General features: G+C 44.3%; 1 protein-coding gene across 2 annotated transcripts in view; it reads left to right on the top strand.

The window, feature by feature from the left end:
- SAMD12 (sterile alpha motif domain containing 12) overlaps positions 1-21709 on the top strand; it is a 337368-nt gene that overhangs the window by 235965 nt on the left and 79694 nt on the right. Inside the window, exon 5 of one of the 2 annotated variants that reach the window (XM_045860779.1) lies at positions 9005-9389. The exons of the other annotated variant lie outside the window; for it this stretch is intronic. Within the exon in view, the coding sequence (XP_045716735.1) occupies positions 9005-9012 (8 nt within the window). The 3' untranslated portion in view covers positions 9013-9389. Of the gene's footprint in view, positions 1-9004; positions 9390-21709 lie in introns of those variants that run through there. 2 annotated transcript variants of the gene reach the window in all.

Raw genomic sequence — 21709 nt, 5'->3', positions numbered from 1 at the left:
ACACCCGATTACATCACTTTGGCCAGAACTGCATCCCATAGCCACGGGACAGCCAGGGGGGCTTGGAAATGGAACCACAGCTGAGTATCCTGTTAAGTGGTTGACACACTGAGGACACCTAGCAGTCACTGCCACAGGTTCTGCTTCCTGAGAAACTCATACCTTCCTTTCCCAGGAGAACGGTTGTCAGTCAGGTTCCAGGCAGGAACCCACAAACCATCCCCCGTATATTTGGAAGAGGAAACTTAGTGGGTAGAGTGGGCAGCACAGGTGGTAGAGAATATTCAAAGTGCAACAATGAAGCAACTCTTGCTTCAGAGCAAACTCTTGCTTCAGAATATATCAATAGTAGGAAACTTCTAGCCTCCCTGGAGCTGGAGGAACAAAGGAGGAGGTAGAGCTTAGAGCTCAGGGCTGTCTGGCAAAACTCGGAGCCCCGATGGGCTCTCCTTGGGAAGCTGGAGCCAGGGGAAGATGCAGCCGCTGCCCAAAATGCCACGGGAAGCAAAGCTATAGAGGAAGAGATATACTGTCCTTTCCCTTCTTCTGCCTCTCATCTGCGTTTAGTGCTCCACATTGGCTGAAATGCCTGGAAGCCAGAGGGCAAGGGATTCTGGGAAGTGCAATTTCATGCAAACAGAGCAAGCAAAAGAATAAAGCGTGGGTCTGAAATCAAACAGGGGACTGGAGCAGCTCCCAAACCCAAGTTGCAGACTAGGGTAAATGACTAATGATTGAAACCTTGCCCAACACTATTTCCAGATGAAGTTGAGAAATTTGCAAAAGAGGGTCCTTCTGTTGAAAGCCAGGACTCTAATAGATTCGTGTACATCATTGTTCGCAGCAGTATTATTCACCATGGCCAAAAAATAGAAACAACCCAGATGTGTATCAACAGGTGAACGATAAATAAAATATGAGATGTAGACAGAATGGGATATGATTCCATCATAAAGAGGAACAAAATTCTGACACTTAACTACAGTGTGGGTAAACCTTGAAAACATTATGCCAAGTGAAATAAGCCAGACACAAAAGAAAAAGAATTGTGTGGTTCCACTGATAGGAGGTACCAGGAACAGGCAGTTTCGTGGAAACAGAAAGTGGAACAGATGTTACCTGGGGCTGAGTCTTTGGGCACAATGGAGAGTGATAGTTTGATTGCAAAGAGTTTCTCTTTGCAATGATGAAAAAGTTCTGGAAGTGGACAGTGGCGACGGTCACAAAACATCGTCAGTGTACTCAGTGCCACCAAATTTTACATTTAACAGCAAAGTAATGTTTTTTTAAAAAATACAAAAATTTTTTAAAGGTAAAGAAAGCATAAAAATAAAGGGTATCATTTGGCTTCCTAAGTGTACTTACCGATTATAGGAGCCCTTTATGGGAAGGGAGAGTGTTGGCAATGAAGCAACGGAAGTTGACTGATAGACGGAACAGTAGGATCAAAAAGACCATGAAGACTTAAACACTCAAACTCCATTTCCGAGATCTGTCGTGATGTCACAGGAACACTTTCTGGGAGGAGAAATACTGCGTCTCCTTCCCCAGACTGAACTTGACCTGGCCGTGGAGCATGAGACTCACTTGGAAGGAAAAGGCAAAGGCAAAATGAGAAGCAGACAGGTGGCTTTGGGCGCACCTCTGCATGTAAAGGGAGCCTGTGAGAACTTGGAAATAGGTGATTTCACAAGGGAAGAGGAGAGAAGAATGCCCGGGAAGCCTACAAGGGATCCTTAGAAGGATGGAGAGGACTGGGGGAAAGTGTGGTTTCTGAGTCCTCTGTTAACAAGGAGTGGGAGAGTGAGGAGGATCTGGTTAGCTATGTCAAAAGCAGCCCAGACATGTCATCAAGGACAAGCCCTTGAAGATGGTTGTTGGCTTTTGCACTCTAGGAAGTCCATTGGCTGCTTAGTGAGGGCCACTTCCAGGAGTGGAAGGGGAATCTAACCTGGAGTGGGATGAGCAGGACGGTGTTTATTTTTCTGCGTTTCTCCACTTGCTGGTGCAGCAGAAGCAGTAAACAAACCCTATTCCCATAACTCTGCTCACCACGTTGATGATGGCGGCACACAAATTAGGAGGGAAACAAAAAGCCATGTTAATTTCAAGCTCCATTAGAAACACAGGCAGAAAAAAAAACCCAACATCTGCCGCACAGAAAAGGTCAATTTTGGAAAGGAAAGAGACTTTCCTTCTGAGATCCTAAGAAGATATTCCCAGCATTGAAGACATTCTATTTCCTCTTTTACTTTTGTTAATCATTGAATTTAAAAAAGAAAAAAAAAGAAAAAAAAGGCTCTCTTGTTAATGTTTCCTCTAATCAGTTATGTGAGGTGATGGTATATGAACCGCACACTCCTTCTCCCAGAAAAGGAAATGATACACTGTTTGGGGTATATAACCACAGGATTCCATTCCAGAACTGTCTTCTATTTTGCTGCTTGCATATAATTCTTTTAAAGAAACTCCAATAATGGTTATGACTTTGGCATATTGCGCAAATATTATTCTTTTGAAGACTCTGGCACATAAGTTGTCTCTGACATGAAATTGACACAAGATAGTCTTGTCTAAGAAACCTCGGCCCTTTCATCCCTTTGTAGAATGTGTTGCATTCCCCAGATCAAGTCCAGGAAGCATGCACATCTTTCTCTCTGCTGGTGTTGAAGCGGATGATACACAAATGAAAACAGATATCTCTCTTAAATTCTGTTTTATGTCATGGCAGTGAGCATTCTGGGTCTTTGATGATGGATGAGTCTTCATTTGTAAATTTAAAGCCATATGTATTAACTTAGTTTCCTTCCAGGCATTTTGTATTAGTGAGCATCACATATGGCTTTATAATGCTCCCATACCAGATGCCTGGTTATACTTTGATTCAACATATGCAGGAAGAGAAGATATACGAGAATGTCATCGTAACTTTTTGGCTAAGCAATCAGTCAGAAGTTCCATCCCACCTGGAGGCGAGGGATTGGCCCTGCTGATTTCTCAGGCTTCTCTCTCCTGATTTTATGATCCTGTGGCATCTTTTCCCAAAGGTAGTAAATGTGAAGAGTCAATCACGAAATGCAATCAAATCCATCCACCCTCCCCCCAAAACTAAACAGGTATTTTTAAACACACAAAACACACACATGCACATTTCAAGAACAACAGATTTCTTTTTTGAGGACGGAAATACAGTCATCTCTAAATTACATTACTGAACTGAACTCCAGGCTTAAGTTACAGTGAAAAGAAGGAATTGTAGGAGACTCTTTCCTCCTAACCAGAACATGGATTATGGCCTGAATTTAATTAAGTGTTGCTCGTGGCACCACGCTGGCTGGCACTTAATTATATTGTTTATCTCTTTTTATATACCATTTCTTCTTAGTCTCCAAATGTGTGCTCCTCCTGCTTTCCCCGGTTCTGGTGTAAGCTCTTTGAGATTAGGGCTAACGCCACACAGTAGATCCTCAATAAGTAGATCATAAATAAATGAGTGATCGGAAGAATAGAAGAATGTGGCTGCGGATGCAAGATGCCAGCTTTCACATGTGAGATGTGACCTGAGAAATTCAAGAAAAATGGACAAGGTTCCTTCCCCGTTCTTCCCTGGAAGGCATCCAAATGCTCCTCCTCTGGCGTCCATGAATAATATACAGATTTAATTTGTTTCCCTCGGGCCCTTCACCCTTTTCATTTACCCCAGTGAAATCACTCAACAACATGGTACTAGAAAATATTGTGAAAAGCTTTACCATAGTCCAGCATTTGTATATTTATATACTTATTTTAATTCTTGACCCTAGCTTGAGCTTTTTAAATTTTCTTAGTTTTCACCATCATTTTTCTAAGCGTGTTGTCTTTGTCTTCTTTGTGGCAGCTTATTAAGATACCTGTTTTCAGTGAGATCTCCCTAAAATACAGGTCAAGGATTCTCTATGGAAAATTTCTTGGAGAATAACATAAGGAATTAGGGGCAGTGGCTACATCAGGGAGGTACAGGAATGCAGAAGAGGAGAATGTCAGTTTTCATTCTGTAATCCTCTGTGTGGATCATTTTTGTCTGTGAGCCTGTGTTACTTTTATAATTTATAAACTGGTATGTTTATCATGACATATACCATTCTAGCAGGGTGTAGAAATTGTAATGAGATATTAATGCCAGTTGTCTATTTATGTGTTTACTATAAACAAATGAATAAGCTCGTCGTTTTAAGATGCGACACTTAAAGAATGCAGTAGGCCAGCCGGTGAAGCATCTCTAGGTGTGTGTCATTCAACTCTGGCCAGTCATCACGCTGGCCTCCGTGCATGGGCAGGTGACGGCGGAGCTGATGTTGTATCTGTAGATCTTTGCTTGGAATGCCATGTCCCCAGTGAGCATTTTAATGACACAGAAGATGCTTCAGTCAGCAGCGCAAGAGAGCCACATCCATCACGGCTTTTTGTCGTTCCATTTCGTGTCTTCACCCTCGGCAGTGTTCACGGTGGTAACATGGTTCCCACGTCAGCAGGGGGCGGGGTGGGGGGGGCCTCCCCATCCTTTACAGCTCGCTGATTATTCACATCCAGGGGTCCCACCCCAATTCACTCTTTGCATTTCCAAAGTTTTTCTTTGTCTTAAGATTTTTCTGTCATTTTTGTCTCAGGGTTTTATTCCTGTGTCAGAATAACTGATCCTGCTTCTAACTTGTCAGTAGAGTTTCTACTTGGGCTTGTTTGTTTTGAGTTTCTACAAATGGCTTGACCGTGGTTAGACATCTTTAAGCCTGTTAACCTTTAAGTAAATACATGCTTACAAGTGCATAAAATCATTTGCTTCTCTAAATGAGCACTCAGAAATGCAGGCAGTTCTTATAAACATATTTATGTATTGTATTAAGTTCAAAAGTGGTACCCATGCACGTTGTATAAACTGTAAGTTTAATTCTCCGTAGAGTAAGTGCATAAACACTCAGAATGCATACAGTTTTGTGAACATACACTATCTGTAATCTGCAACATTTAAAAAATAACAAAACAATAAAAATTGTTTAATTTTTTTAAATTAAAATGAACAAAAAAAGGTGTGAAAGAGACCGGCTAAATAACCCCCTACCCTGGCGGTCTCCGATTCTAATGTGCATCAGAATGACCAGAAGGACCTGCTAAAATGCTGAATCCTGAGCCCCTGACCCAGTGGGTCTGCTGCAAAACCTATGAATTTTCTTTTCTAACAAGATCCCAGTTGGTTCAGATTCTGTTGCTTTGGGATCACGTGTTGAGAACCTTTGCTGTCCCACGTCTTCTGAGCACGCGGAAACTCTGCATTTCCCAGCCGTGCCTGGAGTTCGCTTGGGGCCAAGCACTGGGTCTGCGGCAGGGCCGTGGGTATATACCACTTCCAGATCGGGCCCCAGAATTGCCCGCGCGGCTCTCTGCTCTCCCTCTCCCCTTCCTGGGCCACTCACTGTGGAGGCTGCATGGGCAAGGCGGCAGCCCCACAAGATGGAAGGCACCTAGATCTGCAAGTCTGTGTGGGGAGGAAAGAAAGCTGCCTTTGTCACGGGAAACTGTCATGTGAAAGAGGAGTGAGCCTGTGTCATATGAAGTCACTGAGGTAGGGGCACTACCCAACTTACCCCAATACACATGACTTTCAGTACGTGATCGTGAGATGAATCATGACCAGCTTTGAGGAAATCGTTATTGTGTAAATTTGAATGAAGACTGAGTCAATTTGACATCCACTCTTCCCGTTCAAAAGGATATACACAGCAGATACTTGAAAAACACCCTTTGGTTCCATGTCATTTCATTATAATGCTGATGAGCTGCTGTAGGAACTTAACACTTGTTTATACCAATCAGCCTACGGTAAAATCGGTTTCATTATACATCGTTTTTGCCACAGCTCCAAGAACCTACTGAACCTACACCGTTAACTGAGGACTTACCGTGTTTATATTGGTTTGTCCTCCCGCCATAGGGGTCTGGAGGCCACAAGGAGATTTTTGCCACTCTTTCAGATCTCTCCCGGATTCACCGTAGTACATCTGGGGTGGGCTTTGACCCGAATGTTTCCAACTGCTGTTCTCTCTGGACTCGTATATTCTCTCTCAGTCCCTAGAGGACTCTACCTGCACACCCTGTGCTTCGTGTTGGATGAGACCAAGGCTCTTCTCCCCCTACTCCACGTCCATTGTGGAACAGCTCTGCCTTGCTTGCCTCTGTTCTTCTCCTACCTGGTTCTGCCAGTGAGGTCATCCCAGCCTTTTTGAGCCTAACCAGCCTGGGGCAGAACTTCCCCTTAGGCATCTGCAGAGGGAGGTTCACAGGCCCAGAGCGACCCATGTCCTCCATCACAGCCGTTCAGAACATCCCTGTTCCTTAAACCGTATCGCCAGTGCTACATTTGCTGCATCTGACCCATGCACTTTCTCTGGACTCAGCCGACACGTCCATGTCCCCTTCCTGCCCCACTAGTCTTGCTGAATTTGACCTACTCAGAAACGTTTTGAACACAAGTCCAAAGACAAAGAATAAGAGCCCCGTGCATTGGACAAATGGAGGGAAAATGGGGGTTGGGAAGCGGAGAGAGATGCGGAGAGTATTGAAAGAGGCAGCTGGGGAGGCCTGGGCCTCTCTTGGCTGGTGGTGAGGGAGGGACACACTGGCCCTTACCAGCAGCCTGAGCCCGGCGACCCCTGCCCGCTAGGGTTGTCGCGAGCATCAAACAGATACACGTAGCTCTTTCCTTAATGTCTGGCCCATAGGAAATGCTCAGTCATGGTTGTTTTCTTCTCTTTCTTTCATTGCATTACCTATATGTTGAGTTCATTAAGAGCAAGAACTTGATCTTATATTTCAATGAATCCCCTCAGTGCCCCTCCCAGTGTGAACTGATTGGTAAATGCACCATAAATGGCAGCTGTGATCATCATTATTATACTGAGCGGTCCTTTGCATGATAGAATGTTACATATATTTTCTGACTTAGAGTTTCATTGCATAAAAAAATTGCTGGAATTGTGTGGAATTATGCAACTCTGTTATTCATTGATATTTGGGGTCCAATTGTATAATTCGAACATGGTTTTGTTTTCCAATAAGTGGACATTGGTTATTTCAGAGCTCCAAAGCATCTCTAAGATTTAGAATGATAAGAAATATAATCAATATATATTGACTTGCAACATGTACTTGCATCATAGCACTTTCCTGATAGCTATTAGAAAAGTGTATAAGTATAGAGATTAAATGAATGCATAAAAATAAAAACAATCCTCTTACCAATAATTTGCTGCTCAAACAACAAAGGAATAATTTGACCTTGTGATTCTGCTGGGTCAAAGAGTCCCGTTCTCTTATTTCATGTTATGCTGTATCTAACTGATGAAGAAATCTAAGCGAATCCATGTGCCAAAATCTGACCTAGAGGAAGTCAGTTTCCTTCCTGCTTACCCAAATTTCTAGTGAAAAAAAAAGAGTTCGGGGTTTTTTTGTCATTGCCAGAACTGCAAATTAAAGCTGGGCCCTCCCTCTTTCTCTCCCACATAATTGCATGATGAAGTTCCTGCTTTGCTGGAGCTCCAGACTCTGCTGATGCTCCTGCTGACAATACAGGAGACAGAAGAGACTGCACCCCAGCCTCAATGAGCTAGATGAGCCTAAACATTCTCGAGAACTCCCTTTAATCAGATGAATGTACTCGGACCCAACCAGATGCTCCGAGAGCAGATCAGAAGGGAAAGCACCGCCTTTCGTCGCGTGACCCTGCGTGATTTTTCTTCCGATTATTGATGTTAGATATAAGATGATATTTATACTCCACATGTTACTCACAAAGGGGTTTTTTTTTTGTCTTTTTCATTCTTCTGCTTTTATTAAGAAGTTAAGTTCCTGTTTATCCCGCCCCTCTGTCCCTCTGACAAATACGCTCTTGTGTACTGGTCTATTCATAAATTACTAATGTCACATTGGAAGGAACCTTTCGGAAACAGGCCCTCCTGACGTGTAACTGCGGGCAATTTCAGCCGAGCTCCCAGGCGCCTGCAGCCTGCCCAGCGCCCGGTGAAGCAAGCCCCTGGAGCTCTTCTCCTGCTAAGGGAACAATTAACTTTGTGTTCCATTCACCAGCCATGGGCACACCTAGGTTGATCACCTTTGTTAAACCTGTGTCAGTCTTTTCAGCCTGCACAGCTAAGGGGAGAGTCACAACGTACAGCTGGGCTCCAGAGCCTTTGAGTAGACATGAAAAGATTTGCACTCTCATTGAACAAGAAAATGGCGTTCCTGGCTGTCAGTCTGCAAGGAACAGCTTTCTCTCTGACATGCACGCAGGCTCTGCTCACGTCCCCAAATGGCAGGCAGCTCACGCCTCATGGCTGAGCAGGCATCTCCCCATCTACCCTGGCAGGCAGGTGTGTTTGACATGAAAGCAAGCTGCCATTAGATTGGGACATGAGGATACCCCCCAATGCAGGGCCGGTTTTGTTAAACCGAGTAGGTTGTACTGAATCTTCCTTTGCTGTGGGTTTATGGCCTGCTTGGAGATGGGCCTTCAATGCCTACGAAACCAAGGCTGAGGATGGTCTGCCAGAGCTGGCTTGTGTCTGCGGTCTTAGTGAGGGGCACCTGCTTCCTCCCCTGGCACCCCGTGGCCCTTCACCTCTCCCGGCCGCATCCCATCCATCGCTGAGAACCTGAGTGTGTCAAGAGGGTGGCTGCGAAGGGAGCTGGGATCTGTGGAGGGAATGCACACTGAACCCCAGGGGCAGCGTATATCACCAGTTGGGACCTGTGATCGGACTGCACACTGAGGGTGTTTTGCATTTCACACGTGCAGCTGGCTGCAAGCTGCACTCGTCTGGCTCTGGTTTGCACCCGTGCTCTTTTTGTGGGTTGTATTTTTTTTTTTAATCCAAACTCACTGAGGTAATCCTAAAGGAGATACAGTATAAATCTGCTGAGGAGAACTGTGTGTTTCCTACCCAAGCATAAATTGACTTCTGCATTTTGTTTTCAGTTTTATAGATTGTCCTTTCATTCACAAACACTGATTGTGCGGCCCGGCTGCAGCACCATGGAGGCAAGCAGAACTGACATTTCTCTGGCCTGCAAGAAGCTAACCGTCCGAGTATCATTCCTTCAGTTATCATGAATCATCAGGGCTGACCATCTATAAATCCATAGCCCGAACACTTCGAACTCACTCTTCCACCTTGTCTAAACACCCTGTGGGTCTCAATTTCAGCCTCTCGTGTCAAAGGAGGGAAAGGGGGCGGGGTAATCCTGTAGGTCCCTGGAAAACACTCAGCTGCCTCTGCCGTCAGCACCTGTGTGTCCTTGGAGACGCCGCTTCCTGACTCCGAGTTTCAAACACTGCCTAAATTAAATGAAATAATGCTCAATTTTCAAGGGCTTGTTTTGTGTGTGTGTGTGTGTGTGTGTGTGTGTGTGTTTTTAATGGCCTAGATTAAAGTCTAGCCTGGCCTAAGAGCAGCGCAGAAGTGTCTGTTATTGGATTGTTGCTGTTTTATTTTCTGTGAATCTGTAAATACTGCTTTTGATCCAAAGATTCCAGAATGTGTTTTATTAGATTTGCCCAAATCCCCTCATTCAGGCATGCTGCAGTTTGTAGTAGGCAAGAGAACTCAGTTTCTAGAGTGGCACTCTGTAGCATTTTTCTCCTTTATAGACCCACATGCAGAAGCACGGATGGAAAGAGACCAGTATATTTGCTTTTGCGTTTTAAAGCAGGGACATGCTTAGGATGCATTGCCATGTGCAGGGACATGCTTAGGATGCACTGCCGCGTGCCTAACGAGTTGTCAGCAAAGCGTCAGCTGCTCCGCGTGGACCTGATACCAAATTCTGAAGTCACACCTCTACTGCGGCTTCCAGCAAACCCAACGCATGGCAGTTCACGTAGACCCTTGAGGTTCCTCTAGCTTTTTCCTTCTACATTAGAAAAATGACCAAGGTTTTTTCTGGGAACTGAATGGTAATACCCGATAATAAGAAAGCTCCAGGAAGTTAGTAAATATTTCCTTTCAGAGCCAAGGACACATGGAATCCAAGCCTCTGAAACATCAACCAGACACTGGAAACTCGCCTGATTTGGTCTCATTGAAAATACCGAAGAATAATTAGACCGTGAGGGGAGTTCTGTTTTCCATTCCCCAGGGACTGTGATTACTAAGTGGCTTTCCGTGTCATTCTCTTTTCCACTTCCTGTTTTCTCCCCCTTTGAGAAAACTGTTTGCTGAGTGATAAGAGCAAACGGAATGGGCACCGGGAGGGGGGCGCTGCGTGGTGGGCCCGGGGAATTCTGCTGGAGTCTCCTTTCATCCACCGGATCCTGCAGGCCTGGGCGAAGGCGCTGCCTTTCCCTCCGTCTAAACGGCTGAAATGATAGAACGTTGAGAACTTTGCATCATTAAACTTTAAAGAGAGAGAGAAAAGAAATTAGACAGTAAAGGTATGTGTGTAGTAACAGAGTGAAGTGACTTCATTTATTCATGTCCCCAACAAACAGACGCATGGCGACACTGTCACAAGTAGGAAGGACGCGCAAGGTTTTCGTCGTACCGCGAACTGTACACAATTAAATTGAAATATGAATGTAAGCCAGCATTTCAGTTAAGCTGCTTATTAAAATAATTAGGGCAGTGAAGCAAGGAGTGTGTAAGCAAAGGAAATTGTGAGGTTTGGTTAAATAAAATGCTCTCTGCAGAAACAGAATTGAATGGGAAAGCAGTTTGAAGCCACGGGTATAGTGAATAAAAACTGTTCTACACTGAAATCAAAAGATACTGGAAATGAATTGAAGAACGTTATAGTGTGTGTGTGTGTGTGTGTGTGTGTGTGTGTGCGTGTGTGTGTGTGTTGATTTATAGTAACAGAAACCCTGAGCTGGAAGGGATTTTTGTAAAACCATTTCTGCACTGGCCACCACCAGGTCCTCCTGAAAAATGGATTTTTCCCTATAAGTTTTACTTTTTGAAAGATAATGGCACTTATGAAGTAGTAGTTAAATTGATTTTCCCACTAAGTAAAAACAGGATCTTTTCATTAGAGTACTGGATTAGCACAACATAACCAGTGTTCCCTCTTTCGGTGAATTTCACCGGAAGCAAAGTCAGTGCCCGGAGACCCACTGCCACCTTCGAGGGTGACTGGCCGGGACCCCTGTTCAGTCCCGCCCCCTTGTTGAATGGCAGGTTTCATGCCTCCGCCCCTGACCAGACAGTGCAGCACTCTCTTCGCTAACCCACTCTGTCACTTTACGAACTTGTGAGGCTGAAGGCTGAGCCGTTTAGAGCACTATGAATGCCAAGATTTTGGAGTACACCCACATCTGAAAGATAGTGCTGTTGTAACCCATTTTCTTCTCTGGATTTCTCTTTAAATTTCTCGATATCAAATCGGTCATTTTTTAAATTTTTTGTCTCATGCACCATGCTTTTCCCTAAGGGCCATAATCTCTATCTAACCAATCTGTTGTAAGAGCTTGCAAGTCCTGGAATCTTTCTATGTGAGCCCTTTAGTGTGAAAAGGGCCACCCCCAAACCTAATCTGTTGGGTCATAGAAACAGGTAAGACCTAGAAGGGCTCAGAAGACTCCTCTCTTAAATAAATAATTGTGTTAAGATTGCTTCTTTCTGAGTTTAGCTACATTTGGAATCCCACTCTATACTCTGGATCTCAACGCAAGCTGGCCAGTGACTCAGATGCGCTGTTAGGAACCTAAAGAGTATTTGGAAATTGAGTCCACGCTGTGTGTGCTTTGGACCGTGTCCTTTCACGACTTTGGGCAGACTGGAGTTGGCATCAGGAAAGTGATAACTTGAGGAAATCCAGTGTAACCAAGAATCAGAGTCTGTGACAGCCACTTAGGAAGGGTCCGCAGCCCTGAAGGTGGTGAGCTCTCCCGCAGGTGAAGAAGCTGTAGTGAACGACCGCTCCATCGCACCTGGCAACATCCTGACTTTCGGACCACCTGAGCCCCCGGTGAATGCGTGCATGGGAGGTTACTGCTGCTCATCGCAGACCTTTGGAAGGTGTGGGCTCGGGGAATGCCACCCCAGCCCCTCTGAGCATTCCAATTACATTCGGGAAACACAACATTTAACTGCCTGTTATTGTGAGCTGCTTGCTGCTGAGAAGCCCCTCCTGAGGTGGCCTCAGGGGGACATTTGCGAGACCTACCAGGTGTCTTCCAGCCTCTCAGCTAGGGGAAGAGCAGGGGCAGATGTGATATGTTCGATGGCCCTACGATGGATCTCTCTGGAACAGTCTCACATTGGCAGGAGTGATCCCAGTTGCCAGGAATCCAGAGTGTGCCATGTGACATGCCCAGACGCCTGACAGGGTTTGACTGGTTTCCTCTGCTCAGCGAAACTGCTGAGATGACTGTGGTGAGGTGATTAATAAAGTGCGTAAATCTTAACCATGGGGGGAAAAGAAGACAGATGGATGCACGCGCATATTGGAAATGTAATGAAATCAAACTGAACGACGAGGATTCGCGAATACATTACGGAGAAACGGTACCCGGTGTAGCGTCCCTCGCTGGTCTCGTTTCATTGGTCTCGTCTCAGAAATGACCAGGAGGCCATGTGTGGTTTTATTTTATTTTATTTTTCTAGCACTGGGGACCTAAACTAGCAACAGAGCAGGAAAGGAATAATGATCTAGTGAATACGTGCCCCTGGTATCATTTATTATTTATTTCTCCCATATTAATGGAGCTGAAAAAAAGAAAGATTGGGTCAGCTTCCCTCAAAGCTGCTAGTGAATGCTGTTGGTAATCAGACACGAAGTTTTGGTAGTTTTCAAAGTAATTAGAATCCCAGAGCAAATAAACACTAAATGCGCTCTCATCTTTGAAGCTATTTTTTCCAACTAAATAGCTCTGTTCTGCTATGATTACATACCAGTCATTATAAAATTAAAAATCATTTCAAGTAAATGGGTGCTTCTTTAAGAAGCATTTGTTTCTTGCTAATTATTACGAACTAATTGTAGTTTATGATGGTCCTCAAGTACTGCCTGGGAGCGCTGCTCCCCAGTGGTTGCAACTTCCAGTTCCAGAAGGAAAAAAAAATGTTGGGGAAGAGGCTCCAACGCAGCCAAAGTCTGAATTTTCACGGCTCTCAAAAGCTCAGGCTTTCTGATGAGTGTCAGAGACAGCAGTGCAGGGTGCTGGCGCAAAACGTGAACCTGAACTTCATTCCAGTGTAACTAGAGGTGGCCTTTGGTGTGTGAGTTAATGTCGCTAAGTGTCAATGTTTGTTTGTACTTGCAGAATGGAGACAATAATACAAACTTACAGCCTTGTTTGGGGGCTTAAAGGTAACATTTATAGAATTTTTAGTACAGAAGCTAGCATCATAGTTAGTAGCTGTTATTATTCTTGCATATCATCATTGCCACCGTGATTTTTGTGATAGGAAAATTGACTCCTGCTCAGAGGCCCAAGCACGGTCTCCGGGACAGTCAGTGCATCGTGCCTCGTGACGCTGTTGTCTTCCGTGGCAAGCTCGTGTCTGCCGAGAGCACGGGATTTCTTTGAAACAGTCCAGAAAAGCAGAAGTTGTGTTTGCCGTTTCCCTATCCTTGCGGGGCAAGGGCAGGGCAAGTGTGGGTAGGAAATGTGACTATACAGACCATGGATTTATTAGGGGCTTCCCCATGGACGAGCAAGTTCTCAAAAGACCACCCATTCATCATTTCATGGGAGTGCATGTGTTGCCAGTATCTCCCTGGGACAAGAAGAAAACAAACAAAAGAGAAACAACAGTAACAGAAAACCAGACATCAAAGTATAAGGAAAACCCCTACAGTCGTGCTTCATTTGTGACCCCTTTCCTTTAGTCCTCGCTTTCTTTATTCTTTGTTACAAATTAATATCATGCATCATACAGGTTAGTGAAAACTGGGCACCAGGTGTTTCTGTCAGGAGGCAGAGATGATGAATGTCAAGTTCAGGGTTTCTCTCTAACTCCCCGACTACCCCCACTCTTTTCATCTATCAACGATTTCCCTCCGTTATCCTTAGTTCTTTGCCCTCACTTCTCATTTTTCATTTTGTTGTTGACTTAGAGAACATGCTTCCTTAGTTTCTTGGTTCCAGGTACTGACCGTGCTGATCGTTTCTTATATTCCAGGCACAGGGTGCTTCACATATGTTATCTTCACTAATTCTTAAAACAATTCCGTACTCAGCTGAGAAAAAAAAGCCATCATAGCATCATGGTGATAGTAAGTGCTGGAGCCAGGGCTTGAGTGAGTTCTTTCAGGTACATGAGAACAGACCATCTTCCTAGTTATGTTCTGCATGGTGGCTGCAGACTGGGGATTCCAGATGGAACACCCACCAGAGAAACCAAATTTTGCTTCTAAACATAGATGCTATGATGGGTATTTAGACGATGAATCCTTAAAGTGACCTCTCCCCACCTCCCTTACCATTCTCAGCAGATGCACCCAATTGAGTTGGTGCACAGGTGTCGTTCATCAAGGGCTGCAAATGCAGCTGATGCTCAGATACCCATCCCTCCTCCTCGGATCCATCCCATTCATACTCACAGCTTCCTGGTCCCACCAAGCACCCCAGCTAATTTCCAGTAAAAAAGAACAGGAGAACCCTGCCAGCTAATGACACATTGCCTTCAGGGTAATGGAAGAAAATGTTCTCATCTAAATAGGCAAAGGGAGTGGTAGTGTTAGCCTTTTTTATGTTTCTTAAAGATACTGAAAAGAAAAAGAAGGTTGGATGCGTTTCAGAAGGAGGCAAGAGGGATTGATGAGAAACAGGAAACAAACCCCATCCAGAAATGAACAGGCCCCCAGAAGACAAGAAAATGCACAGCATCTCCGAAAGAGAAGCCCAACTCAGCTTTCCGATGCAGGCTTAACCCTAGCCACAAACTCAGTGATACAACCAGGCAGGCCGTGCCTTTCTCCAAGTACCCTTTCTCCAACAAGGGTTCTCTCGGGAACGGCTACCAGCCATTGTCCACCCACCCTGCGTCAGATACTGGACGTGGTCCCATTCCATCTCTGCAATACCTCCGTGAAATTGGTAAATTATCATTCCCAGCTGATAGTCTACAAAGCCAAGGCTAAACAACCGAAAAAGTTACCTACTCTCACATGGAAATGGGTTGATCTGGTGTTGAAACTAAGTCCTGTTGTCTCCAAAGCCTGTCCATTTCCACTACGCCACAGTCTCGGTGGCGGGACAGTTCTCAGGTGTGCCATTCAAATTACTAGCTCCCTTTTGGAGGGATGGTTGTAAAATGGGGAAATGCCTTTAGGGAAGTCTGTTGATGCCACAGTGACCTAAGAAAATATAACGAGTTCCTTATTTTTTAATGGCAACATTCATCATAGTTTATTGAATACAGCAAACCTTCAAGCTGCCAGATGGATTATTGGGCTTTTTCTTCTTCCCTACTCCTTAAAAAAGAAATCCCTGCATCCTCCCCAGTTTGTGTGATCACTATATCATGGGGACTGTCAGATATCTGATGGAAAGTTGACTCAAGACTCACGAGCACCTGCCCTGACCGGTGTGGCTCAGTGGGTGGGGCGCCATCCCACAAACCAAAATATTGCCAGTTTGATTCTTTGCTGGGGCCCATGCCTAAGGTGTGGGCCAGGTTTCTGGTTGGGAGCATGTGAGAGGCATCCAGTGGATGTTTCTATCACACATCAGTGTTTTCCAACCTCTCTCCCTCCCTGCCCCTCTCTCTAAAAATAAATAAATAAATAAAACCTTTTCTTTAAAAAAAAAAAAGACTCATGGGTACCTGCTGTGCAATTTGGGCAAAATGGGTTTACAAACCACTCAGATTTGACAGATCTGGTCCAGAAGTACAGTCTTGCAACCAATATTCCAGGCTCTTTCTTGTGACCTTCCTGAGGAAACATAGCTAAGAGCAGAGAAATTGAGCCAGAAATCAGAAGGAGCCGGCCTGAATGTACAAGGACATGGCACCCATAACACAGACTATTGCACCCACATGGGAATCAGAAGGAACTTTGGCCAGGTCATTAATCTGCCTGAGATCATGTCATTTTCAGCAACAGATGAATTTTATCCAGTACTTCTCCAAGATTCCCCAAAGCCTATTTTCCAGAGAACAATAATGTTGGGTATGTATGTGTCACCTCTGGCAATTTCAGGAGAGTCTAATGAATTTTACACCATCAGCATCCAGTCTTGCTGCTTCATTTTTGTCTAGATAGAAAGAATAAGAGGGACCATTTCACACTCTTTATGGATAAAGATCAGGCAATCAGAATAACTCACTCGTCAATCTAATTATGCAGTCGTTCAAAACAGGATAGGCTGATTCTTGTCCAATTCAGTATAAAAACTCACAGAATCATATTGCTTGAAGGGAAGCTCTGAGGTCATCCTAGCCAGTTCTGCCTCAAGCCAGGTACACACCCAAACTGTCAAAGACAAAGAGGTTATTTCTTTCATCACTTTTCAAGAAGTACAAGAAACCCGGAGCTTCCTTCATTTTCTCGTAAAGAGGAGCAAAAACCAACCATCAGTATTGCCCAGAATGAATCCAGAGGAGTATCTTCAGAAAGGCTGCATTTAATGAGCTTGGTAGATGGAATATTTGGCAGTATTTTAGTTACCTTTACTTTATGAATTTTATTGACACAAAATGTATGACTCAGAGTCATCTTTGTTCTTTGATAATGAGCTCACTCACACGCCTTCCAGAGTATGATACATTTCACTTTGGGGTGCCAGCAGGCATCTGCAGACCAGAAACCACCGTGTTTGCATGGGTAGAACTTATCAATGGGAGCATGCCATAATAGGGGAAGTTTCTAAATAACACTGCCGGATAATGTGAATAGAACCCTATTCCCCAGCCCCTACTCCGTGTGCATCTCCTTTATCCATACATCTGCTCTTTGGAGTCTGCTCGTTCTGTTTTCCTCCATCTCTTCCTTTCCTGGCCACACAAGCAAGACCCAATGGCAACCCTTCCTCTTTAGAGAAGACTTGTCACTGGAGTTGAAGTTGCACCTCCCTTCCCTAGAGTTTTAGCGCTCAGTCAGTTTTACTCTTGTCTTTTCCCTTGTCTCACACCTTGGTTCAGGTGTGGTCAATGGGCTTCATCTTCTGTGCCGGTTTGGACTGGCTATGGCTGACTGGAGGAAGAGCCCACAGCCTCTTACAGAGCCTAAGAGAAGGCTGCTGTGGTGGATTAGCAGCATCTCTCACTGGTTTAGCAGCAGGAAATAGAACACTGGGGCTGTGGGCTCACCGTTCCAAAACTGTCCCAAAAGTATCTGAAGAATGAGCATCTCCTGCTTTGAATTTTAGATCCTTTGTTTGCCTGCTGTGGTCATGACCTCATGGCAAGAGCTTAAACCATATTTGTTGATTGATGTCCCAAAAGGTGCTATTAACACATCAGGGAGAAGATCTAAAGGTGTCTGGAAAGCAGCCCCTTGTTTTTACCAAGAGGCAGTATTTTCTCTAAAGGTGAAGAGCCAGAAAAGGAGTGCTATGTGCTTTTCTCCGTGAGCCCTGGCCAGCTACCTCGAGAAAGTGAAATCCCGCATGCAACCGCACTTAGAGCTAGATTTTATTTGTGCTGTGTCTGGGCTCATTAAACTTGCATTGCTTGTGTATTTAGTCCATGAGAGTGGTGGTCCAGCTCCTTCTTCCCAATGCCTAATTTAGCCTTAAATGATATGCTTAAAGGGAACAGAAATTAAATATGTATATTTGGCTAGTATAAAAATAAAAAGAAAATATTGCAGGGAACCACAGCTACTGAAAAGACGCTGCGTGCTAAAAATAGTCATGTTTGCTTTGAAAACCTGCCCCCGTTCCCCACATTTCCAGTCTGGGTGACGTGGACTGAAGCATCCTAATGCTGATTCCTGTTCAGTTTCAGCAAAGTCCGATAATGTTTGAAACTTGATGTTTCAGATGTTGTTATTCTTTACTTCAGAAAGAATAAAAATGCCCCCTATAGTTATGGTTAATTGGAATTTCAACTTCGACAATTTCTGCAAGCTTAGAGAAGAATATTGTCTGTTTGAAAAGCAAGAGAAATAAATTGCAGGAGCCTGGCGGGTTGGGTTTACACAGAAGTTTCCCACAGGAGATGTCAAAGGGAGAAAGAGCCTTTACCTGCTGTGGACCTCCTGTCCTGAGGACAGTGGGAAAAACGAGAGGGAAGACCCAAGTGCAGGTTCCTCCCAGATGTTTGGCCCTGAGCTATGATATAGCCGATCCACACTTGAGTTCTTCTTTGAAAAAAAGAAAAGAAATAATTATGTTTCCTTATGCCATATGCTCATGATGGTCAGAAAGAAATGAAAGACCCCGAGAAGCTGTGTCCAGTGGCTTACTCCCTCCTCCAAATTCCTTGCCTTGAAACTGACATCACTAATGGCTTTCTTCAGTGGTATTGACCTCACTTCTGCCAAAAGCCCCCCCCCCCCGCCAAAAGAAGGCTACAGCTCCTGTAAGCAACAGTGGCGGTCTATACCTAGAGGGTGGGAGACAAGATACGCAGCTGCCCTGAACAACATGGGTTTGAACTGCATGCATCTACTTAGACACAGATTTTTTAAAGTGTATTTTATTGATTATGTTATTGTAGCTGTCCCAATTATTTCCCTTTGCCCACCTCTGACCAGTACACCCCCATCCCTCCAGCAATCCCCTCCTTAGTTCATGTTGATGGGTCGTGTATATAAGTTCTTTGACTTCTCCATTTCCTGTATTATTCTTAACCTCCCCCATCTATTTTGCACCTATCAGTTATTCTTCTTAATCCCTGCGCCTTCTCCCCCATTCTTCTCCTTCCCCCTCCCAGCCGATTACCCTCCAAATGATCTCCATACCTATAATCCTGTTCCTGTCTGGTTGGTTGTTTGCTTAATTTGTTTGGTTTTTGTTTTTGTTTTTTAGATTCAGTTGTTGATAGTTGTGAATTGTTGCCTTTTTATTGTTTATAGTTTTGATCTTCTTTTTCTTAAATAAGTGCCTTTAACATTTCATGTAATAATGGCTTGGTGATGATGAACTCCTTTAGCTTTACCTTGTCTGGGAAGCACTTTATCTGCCCTCCCATTCTAAATGATAGTTTTGCACAGTAGAGGAATCTAGGTTGTAGGTCCTTGCTGTTCATCACGCTGAATACCTTTGTCCAGTCCCTTCTTGCCTACAAAGTTTCTTTTAAGAATCAGCTGACAGCCTTATAGGTACTCCTGTGTAGGTAACTCTCCGCTTTTCTCTTGCTGCTTTTAAAATTCTCTGTTTATCTTTTGTATTTTAATTATGATGTGTCTTGATGTGGGCCTCTTTAGGTGCAATCTGTTTGGGACTCTGTGCTTCCTAGACTTCCATGTCTATTTCCTTCACCAAATTAGAGAAATTTTCTTTCATTATTTCTTCAAATACTTTTTCAATGTCTTGCTCTTCCTCTTTTCCTTCTGGCATCCCTATGATTCAGATATTGGCATATTTGGAGATGTCCCAGAGTCTTCTTACACTATCCTCATTTATTTTTTGAATTCTTGTTTCTTCTTTCTCTTCTTGTTGAATGTTTATTTCTTCCTTCTGTTCCAAATCATTGGTTTGAATTCTGGCTTCCTTCCCTTCACTGTTGGTTCCCTGTAGATTTTTCTTTATTTCATTTACTGTAGCCTTCATTCCTTCCTTTATGCTGCTGCCATACTCACTGAGTTCTTTGAGCATCCTGATCACCAGTGTTTCGAACTCTGCATCTAATAGGTTAGCTATCTCCATTTCATTTAGTTCTTTTTCAGGGGTTGTGTTCTGTTCTTTCATTTGGGCCATGTTTCTTTGTCTTCTCAATCTGGCAGCCTCCCTGTGTTTGTTTCTGTGTATTAGGTAGAGCTGCTTTGACTTTCTGTAAAAGGCACCTGTAAATTGTGTGGGGCAGAGCCTGAGGTAATTGCTAGGGTGGGGTAATTTGCTTACCACTTTGTAGCCCTGTGTGGAGAGGGGAGCATAAAGAGGGGACTGTGCCACTGCCTGGCTCCTGGGGGTTTGCCTGGCAGTCACCCTGTTTCCAGTGACTTCACCCACCCCCTGTATGTGATTGGCACCCTTCCAGCTGTTGCCTTGGTGTTGAATCTCAGAGTGGGTGGGTTTGCATGTGTTTTAAGACTGTCTGGCCCTTTAAGTGGAGTTTCCTGAAAACCCAGCAGTTTCCTCTGCCACCCAAACCTCCTCTGGTTTTTACAGCCAGAAGTTATGAAGATTTATCTTCCCAGCTCCGGACCCCTGGGTTATGCGGTCTGGCCTAGGGCTGGGATCACTCACTCCCAAGCTATCTCTCCTGATTTTTATCCACCCCACGTGAACGTGGGACTGCCTGTGCCCATTCCACCGCTGCCACCACCTCTCTGCACCACACTGCACCTCTCCACCTCTCCACCCTGTCTCTGAGTCTCTGTCCCACCCACCCATCTGGATGAATGTGGCTTCCTGAAATCCTTCGTTGTCAGACTTCCATACAGTTCGATTTTGTGAAAGTTTTGGCTGTTATTTGTTTTGAGATTTAGTTGTAATTCCTTTCTATAGCTGCACAAGGAGGCAAAGTGTGTCTACCTATACCCGCCTCTTGACCGGAAGTCCAGATTTTTTAGTAAATATTGCAAATGTATTTTTATGATTTCCCTAATAACATTGTCTTTTCTTTAGCTTACTTTATTATAAGAATACAATAGATAATGCATACAATATGCAAAGTAGCATTAATTGACTGATTAAATTATTAATAAGGTTTTCAGTCAACAGTAGCCTGTTCGTCGTTAAGTTTGAGGGGAGTCAAAAGTTAGATGCAGATTTTTGACTATGTGTGGGGTTCAGTGCACCAAACCCCTGCATTGTTCAAGGGTCAACTCTAGTTTGAAATGACCTCCTGGGGAGGACCATAGTCTTCAGTGTAGAAGAATGGATGATGAGCAAATTTTAGGGAGACTAGAGGAGAAACTGGTATAGAAATTCAGGAAGAGTTCTTAGCCAGCTATGGAATCCTACTCGGTGGAGAGTCTATATTTAAAGCTACCTTGACTGATGCTACTCGCACTCAGCAGTCTACCAGCTTGTCTTGGGGCCTCATTCAGAACCCCTCCCCACCCAAGTCAGGTGTCTAAGCAAATTCCAGATATGTGACATTATTTGTAGAGACAGCTGGCATGTAGATGATATATCCTCTTTTCTTTCTGGCTTAGAGATTGTCATTTTATGCCAAATGTCAGCAGTCTGTTCCTAAAAAATGCCTAGTATCTATTAGAAGTCATGCAGTCATTCACCTAGCATTACTGCGAACCTGTCACAGAGCGGGTTCTGTGCTAGGAATAGACAATTAAATGGTGAGCAAGACAGAAAGAGTCCCTCCCTCAGAGCTTTTGCATTCCTGGGCCCCAGTCACTGCTCACAGGGACTCCCTTGAAGGAAGGGGCCCTCCTCTCTAGACACACGTGATGCTGCATGTCTAAAGAGCACTGGATTCCGAGTCTTCATGGAATCCATTCTTTCTTACTAACTCACCATGGAATCTTTCTCACCCTCTGTTTCTGCATCTGTTAAACAGAGGCCGACATGAGTTCTCTTAGGACCCTTTCAATTCTAGAATAGCACAATCCTTTGACCTTAGGAGAAATCTGTGCCTCAGTTTCCATATTTGTTAAAGAGAAATCA

Source organism: Phyllostomus hastatus, unplaced genomic scaffold (assembly GCF_019186645.2).
Source record: "Phyllostomus hastatus isolate PE091 unplaced genomic scaffold, TTU_PhHast_1.1 phas_scaffold_21, whole genome shotgun sequence".
NCBI lineage: Eukaryota > Metazoa > Chordata > Mammalia > Chiroptera > Phyllostomidae > Phyllostomus > Phyllostomus hastatus.
The sequence above is the reverse complement of the archived record's forward strand: the minus strand, read 5'-3'. Positions and strand labels throughout refer to the sequence as shown.